This window comes from Pectinophora gossypiella, chromosome 15 (genome assembly GCF_024362695.1).
Source record: "Pectinophora gossypiella chromosome 15, ilPecGoss1.1, whole genome shotgun sequence".
NCBI lineage: Eukaryota > Metazoa > Arthropoda > Insecta > Lepidoptera > Gelechiidae > Pectinophora > Pectinophora gossypiella.
The window spans coordinates 9862554-9870532 of record NC_065418.1 but is presented as its reverse complement, the minus strand read 5'-3'; the positions used below and the strand labels follow the sequence as shown (position 1 = coordinate 9870532).

The window sequence follows — 7979 nt, the reverse complement described above, 5'->3', positions numbered from 1 at the left end:
GCCTTAACGTGCCCTCCGAAGCACGGAATCATCTTATTTTTTCAGACAATCATGTGATTCAAGCCTATAAAGTCCTTACCAAACAAAGGACAGTCTCACAAAGTGATTTCGACAATATCTCCATCGGGAATCGAACCCGGACCTCCAGATCGTGAGCCTAACGCTCTAACCACTAGACCAAAGAGGCTACTTACTTGCTTATTTATTTTAAAATAACGAATTTATTCTTATTCACAAAACCATACAGTTTCGATATAAGATGCCGCTGATACCCAGAAAACAGCAGACCGACTTATCTCGATCTGGCAACGTGTTCAATAACTCGCGACGATATACATAGAATATTGAAAATCCTATCTAGTAGAATCCTTGTTAGCATAAAATTATCAATCTCTATGAACCACAGTTTCATTTTACGTGACTGCTTTTGAAATCTTGGATGGAAATTGATTGGGAATTTACCTAGCTGAGTGAAGACCTTGATATAATACGTATAATATAGGAGGTTTTTTGTTGGGTGGGATATAATTTGATTCCACTCTCGCGCTTGTTAGGTATCCTTATCATTTTTAATGATGTCATAATATACATATAATGAACTGTATAGGCCCGCCTATCGCCAATAATTAGTCTGAATAAAGTAGAAACCGAATTATACACTTCTTATCAAAAAAAGCAAAACATTTCGCATGTTTATACCTATTTATAAATTTCGAGTATAAGGAATAATAAGTAAATGTAATTTTACATTGGGTGTTGATGTTCCAAATTCAAATTTAAAATTCGTGTTTTGTTGAACAAAAATTCAGCGACTCTTATATTCCCAATACCATACAAATAATATAAAATATGTCCCTGGCATTCTCTCCATTTCTCCAATCACCACATAAAACCATTCATGAGCAGGCATTCACAGATATCTACAAATGCGAACATCTCGCCTTTAGTATCCTTCACATTCAAGTCCAACATAGAAATCATTTAGGTAAGCTACACGGGAGAACGTCATCACAAAACCACATAAAAAAAAAACATAAAACGTCGTAAGAACCCGTAAAACTATGACTTTCGGACACAAAGCTCCTAGATAAGGTTAGGGTATGACCATGAGAAGCTCGGTGGCGCAGCGGTAAACGCGCTCGGTCTGCGAAGTTAAGTTAAGCAACTTTCGCAAAGGTCGGTCATAGGATGGGTGACCACAAAAAAAAAAAGTTTTCATCCCGAGCTCCTCCGTGCTTCGGAAGGCACATTAAGCTGTTGGTCCCGGCTGCATTAGCAGTCGTTAATAACCATCAATCCGCACTGGGCCCGCGTGATGGTTTAAGGCCCGATCTCCCTATCCATCCATAGGGAAGGCCCGTGCCCCAGCAGTGGGGACGTTAATGGGCTGATGATGTGTGATGATGTGATGACCATGGTATAAGAAGACCAGGTATGCTCAATCTTATGAGAAGCCGCCATTGCTAGCCCTTTGATGACGTAAGTGTTACCACTTGGTATGTCCAACATTCCAAGGATGTAAATTTTATTATTGAAAATTAAGTGAAATTTAAGAGCCACGCTCTTGTCGGTGTAACATTTTCCATTCCAGTCTATCAAAGGCCAATTCCTGACAAAACAAAAAACAATTCCAATCAACCAATCCAATCAATCAATTACTGACTAATGTATTTAATTACTGTTACTTGTCACATATATAAAAATCATTAAAACTGTAAGTAAATCTTTTACTAAAAGTTCAAAATTTCCTTGCCAAGTAAATATTAAACATTGGTCGTGGGTAATTAATATTTTACAAAATGGTTGGGATGATGTCAGCTGGGCTAATCTTGAAATGTTAGCTGTCACTTTTGAGGATACTTGGTTTTCTTATACCATGGGTATGACTATGAAAAGTGGTCGGACAATGATAACATATCATCAGGATGGTGAGCGGCCAAACGGGCAGTAAACTTCGTCCGTCTTGTACTACATACACACCTAGTGTAGATGTAACAGGGTGATGACCAGACGAGCGATTTGACGACTAGTTTATAGACGCGGTCAAGTCGACAGACTACATTATCTTTCAGACGTAGTCAGGTAGTATTTAACAGAACGTCTAGTTACATATGTGATTAAATTTCAATATAGATAAAGTTTTACAACAGCTTAAATACGCGATACGAGCTAGATGTTGCGACGTTCAAAAGCCAGTGTTGTGATGTTCATTAGCATAGTGATGTATCAATCAAGATTAAGCCGATCGATTTCGTTCTATCAAACTGATTATGAAAGTGAAAAATAATGACCTGAACCCAGTAATGCTTTCGTGTCAAGAGACTGAGATACGTTCCAAATTTAAAACGTTCAAAAGGTAAAATTCTTAATAAAGCCACATTAATGTTTGCAATGTTGCCAGGCGAAATATAAGGCAATTCTAACACAGACAATAGCTACATAATGTTTATATAATGCCAGTAAGAAAATCTGTTGAAATAGTGATAAAGAGGAGTAAGAACAACAAACAAGCGAAACAGTCGCAGTGAGTGAATATCAAGTAAATATGCTTTACGTATATCAGGTCAAAATGTAAAAAGCGTATAATAAAAATACTTAGCATCAGGAAGAGAACGATAACCGATTTAAGATCTAAACAACAGATCCAACAAATCTCACATCTTTTCACAATATCCTACCAAAAATTCTGAACAAAATCTCCAGAAACTCGCAATGTTTTACTGTAAACACGTCAATATCAATATCGGTGCTCGAACCCAATTTGTCTCACTACATATTGTTCGAATCCTCACATAAAATAATGTGGCAACACTAGATTTAAGTTTTTTAATTCGACCACAAGATGGCGATTGTAACACTCTTTCCCTTCAACTCTTTGCGTAATCATTCAAAATGTAACTATAAAATATAATCCTATTAAATACAGTCCACTTTTAACTTTTATGTGCAATTTCATTTAAATATACTCCAGCTCCGCACATAAAATGGTCCTAACGAGCAGGATTTAAAAAATAGTAAGAGTGAAAAGTGCGCGTTGTGTTCTATAATGTGACGTAATTTCGCCGTCCACGCAACGACGCAAGCCTACCCAAGCTATTGTTGGGAATATTGGGCACCATCGTAAGTACCTGCGAGTTCTCCGGCTTCGTGAGCTATTGTCACAGTCAGCGAGGAAGGTACTGTAAAAATCGCCAAGCTATAGTTGGTGAGTTCTATAAAATTCGTCGACAGACGCCATTACGCCCCAAGCTATTGTTGGTGGCTATTTTCTCTTCGTTGGACTGAGGATCCACAAGAAAAGCATTTAAAAGCATACCTATTTGCTTATAAGAAGACATCAAGGAGCTGTTTTCATAATAATTTACATAATAATAATATGATCTACGCGTCCAAGTGAACATGTAGCATACATCGATAGCCATAGTATCGATACATACATCTGTGTTTGTGTGCGTGAGCGCTGCCGTTTTGCGCGCCATCCCATTTCACTCACTCGACCACTCAGCGAGCGAGATTGAGTAGCGTGAAGTTCCTGAATTTTCGTCCTGAATAAACTTCGTCATCGATAAATTTTCGTAAACCTGACTTTTAACTTTGGTTTTTAATAAACTTTGCCGATTTACCCAAAAGTGCGTGAGTGAATCCGAAAATATCATCGTATAAGAAGATATCAAATTACGCGCGCGAGTGAAGTTGGTTCATATTGTGATTAGTGCAAAAAGTGCCCGATAGGGAGCGCTGCGTACGCGATCGGATCGAATCGGTCTCTGGATTTATTCACTCAATCGATCACACCGCCATTTTATTGGACAATTTGCGTCGTCATTTCGTTTTTACACTGTTTTGTAAATTTGTTTTACAATTATTGTTTAATATTATAAAAATAAAGTGCGTAACAATCAGGAACCATGACGGATATAAAAAGATTAGTCGCGGCCAGAGGGCAAGCAAAAGGTACGTTAACATCCATCTACAATTCCTTGTTTGATCCCAACAAAAAAGATTCCATAACCCTGGAAGAATTGGAAGTGAAACGTGAACGCGTTATTCAGGCATTTTCAAAGTATGAAAGCCTAAACATTGATATTATATCTTTGGTGGAATCAGACATGGAAAATTTCGATTTAATTGAAGAAAAATATTGTACCGTTTTAGCTGAGATCAATAAGTTAATAAGCAAATTGCAACCCTCAGGCTCACGATCAGATCAACGCTCGATTTCGGGAGAAGGAGGTGGAAAATTCCAACGCCTTCCGCGCATAAATATACGTCAATTTGACGGAAATAATATCGGTGAGTACACACCATTCATAAATATGTTTATGTCGGTTGTAAACGAAAATAGTGCACTAAGTGAGTGTGACAAGTTGTACTATCTTACAACTTTCTTATCAGGGGGGGCTTTAGACGTTATAAAACACCTCCCACTAACCTCAGAGAATTATTCTGTTGCTTTAAATTTATTAAAGGATCGTTATGACAATCAAGTCAAACTGATTTCTCATCATGTCAATGCCTTGTTGGATATTGATTCTATAAAGAAGCCTAGTGCTTCAGGGTTTCGTATGATTGGTAACCATGTGAAACAGCACTTAAGTGCATTAAAAAATTTAGGGCTACCTACTGAAAGTTGGGATGCCATTCTTATTTGCATATTACAACGCAAGTTGGACTTTTACACCGTCAGAGCATTCTTTCTAGAACGGGAGAACAAAAAGGACATGCCTTCATTAGATTCCTTCTTATCATTTATAGAAAATAGAGCTGTAGCACTTGAGACTGCTACGGGCCCCAAAGAGGAGCCACGTAAGAACTCAATGGCTGTGTGCGCTCAGGCAGTGTCTACAGTAAAGAAGCAGTCACCTTCAGTAAAATGTAAGTTCTGCAATAATAATTTTCACAAGCTGTACACTTGTGCCAAATTCAAAATGGCAAATTATGGTAGTCGAAGCACATTTGTCAACAAACATGGTTTGTGTCAAGTATGCCTTAATAAACACAATGGAAATTGTAAGTTTAATTTTAAATGCAGTTTTTGCCAAGGTGACCACAACTCATTGCTTCATGCTGAAGGTACAAATTCATTGCCAGTGTCACCAACAAATCCTGGTACAGGTGAATCTAAAGTCAATTTATTTTGTAAGAATGGTGATGAACCCAAGGTATTATTACCTACAGCACAGGTCTTAGTGGAACGCCGAGATGGCACTAGGTGCGCGGCGCGAGCCCTGTTAGATTCAGGGAGTCAGGTCTCTCTAGTTTGCTCCAGTTTATTGGACAAAATAAATTCCAAGATATATGATCAAAAGAACACTATCCTCGGTGTATGCCAGGAAGTAAAAAATTATAACAAAAGGGCTAAATTTGATATACATTCCCGTGTTTCTGATTTTAAAATGAACATAAACTGTTGTATTGTTGACAGGATAACTTGTGATCTTCCACAATTTAAAATTCTTAAAAACAGGTTGGATATAGGGCAAAACAATTTACTTGCAGACGAGAACTTTGATCAGTCAGCTCCTATAGATATTTTATTGGGTTGTGATGTGGTTTTACAGGCATTGGAGCACCAGGCATCCCCGCTAAAGGAAAATGGACCTTACCTACTCAAGACAAAGTTTGGTGATGTGATAGCCAGTTCGTTGCCTCCAATGTACGTATCCCTACCCAGCATTGACCACTCCATATCTGTTCAAAACCAAGTAAGTGAGAATATTCATTTGTCAACACCTAATGTGGAGGATTCACAGGAAAATACTGTTGTACCTATTTCAAGCCAAGAGTCATCTTTTGAGGAATTAAATAATAACATTAATAAATTTTGGCAAGCTGAAAAAGTTCCTGAGGTCTACTCTGAGCAATCGTCAGAGCAGGAACTAGCAGAAAGTATTTTCCAACAAACTGTCACTTTACAAAACAATAAATTCACAGTAGCACTTCCTTTAAAGCAGCCTATAACTAAAGTATATCTTGGAGATTCTTTTTCAATTGCTCTACAAAGATTCTATAATCTTGAGCGAAGATTATTAAAAAATGATAAGCTTTATCAGATGTATAAAGATTTTATTAATGAATACCTAGCGTTAGGTCATGCTGAGCACTATGATGTCTCAAATTATAATTTAGAAAAGGATGCTTGTTACTTTTTGCCACATCATCCAGTATTCAATGCTAATAGTCCAACAACAAAAATGAGAACTGTATTTGATGGCAGTCTCAAGACTAAAAGCATGATTTCATTAAATGATGTCCTTTTAAATGGACCAATAGTTCAGAATGAACTTTTTGATATACTAATCTTATTCAGATTGCCAAAGTATATTTTACTTTGTGATATAAAACAAATGTTTAGACAAATTCTTGTGAGTCCTCCATATAGGGCTTTACAAAACATTTTGTGGCGTCAATCTATAGAAGAACCTGTGTCTTGTTTACAATTAAAAACCGTGACATACGGACTTAAAAGTTCTTCGTACTTAGCAACCAGGTGTTTGCTCGAGTTAGCCGAACGTTATAAAGACACACACAATTTAGCCGCCACTGTTTTGAAAACGCAAACTTATGTCGATGATATTCTCACTGGGCACAATGATTTAAGTGTACTTAAAATTATAAAAGAACAGCTAGTGGAGTTGTTAAGGCTGGGGGGTTTCGAGCTGCACAAATGGGGCTCTAATCATACCTATTTGTTGAACCACCTCACAACCAATCAAGACCCAATCACGGACATTGACATGAGTAAAGATAATTCTTTTCTTAAAACATTAGGTTTGCGTTACAATGCCAAATCAGATAATTTTTACATTCATTGTTCTGAAAGTAATATTCAAAAGGAATACACCAAAAGGCAAGTTTTGTCATTTATTAGTAAAATTTTCGATCCTCTGGGGTTAGTGGGACCTATTATAGTGTCTGCAAAACTTTTAATGCAAGATATTTATGCGCTGAAGGTGTCATGGGATGACATCCTCCCCGAGGATATAAATGCAAAATGGTTAATGTTTGCTAAAGATTTAATTGAAATGTCAGACATACAAACAAAGAGACACATTGATGTAGAAAATGCGAAACAGGTTGAATTGGTTGGATTCGCTGACGCCTCTAATAAGGCTTACGGTTGCTGTTTGTACATCAGAAGTATCAAGGCTGATGGTACTGTAAATATACATTTATTATGTTCAAAGTCGCGAGCAAATTCAACCAATAACGACCTTTCTACACCACGAAAAGAATTGAATAGTGCTCTCTTATTATCTATGTTAACTAAAAGGGCATATGAAACATTGAAAACACAATGTGATAATTTAAAAGTTTATTTGTATCTCGATTCACAGATCGTGCTGGCGTGGCTGAGCATGGAACCAGTCAGACTGCTGTCATATGTCGCAAACAGAGTCATTAAAATCAAAGAGCTGACTTCAGGATGGCCTTGGTTCTATGTGAAGACCACTGACAACCCCGCGGATTGTCTCTCTCGAGGAGTGGAGCCTCATGCATTGCAGAACAATGAGCTTTGGTGGCACGGGCCTCAATTTCTAAATAACAACTCATTTTCTCATGGAAATGCAAAGCATGAGCCTTTATCACCGCACGAACTGCCTGAAATTAACAAAAAATGTTGCATTATTGTAAACTGTAATGATGCTTGTCATGTTGTAACTAACAATGATAATGCCTTTAATATGGACCTACTTGCTCGCTTTTCTGATATTATAAAGTTAAAACGAGTTGTAGCCTATATGCTACGATTTTCGGATAATTGTAAGATAAAAAATATAACAGAGAGGCGTACGGGCGCGCTTCAGCCGTGTGAGCTTGAAAACGCTTTATTAACAATTATTAAAATGGACCAACAGAGGCATTATCAAAAAGAAATTGCCTGCTTAAAGGCTAACAAACCTGTATCACATTCTCTATCAGCATTGAGTCCTTTTCTTGATAAGAATGGCTTATTAAGAGTTGGTGGGAGATTGGAA

At 37.4% G+C, this 7979-nt stretch overlaps 1 protein-coding gene across 1 annotated transcript; it reads left to right on the top strand.

Annotated features, from left to right (window-relative positions):
* Positions 1-3824: 3824 nt before the first annotated feature.
* On the top strand, positions 3825-7697 carry LOC126373399 (uncharacterized). The gene is made up of 4 exons (XM_050019568.1): positions 3825-3954; positions 4195-4293; positions 4756-4875; positions 5562-7697. The coding sequence occupies exons 1-4, from the start codon at positions 3909-3911 to the stop codon at positions 5627-5629; spliced, it is 333 nt and encodes a 110-aa protein (XP_049875525.1). The 5' UTR covers positions 3825-3908; the 3' UTR covers positions 5630-7697.
* Positions 7698-7979: the final 282 nt, after the last annotated feature.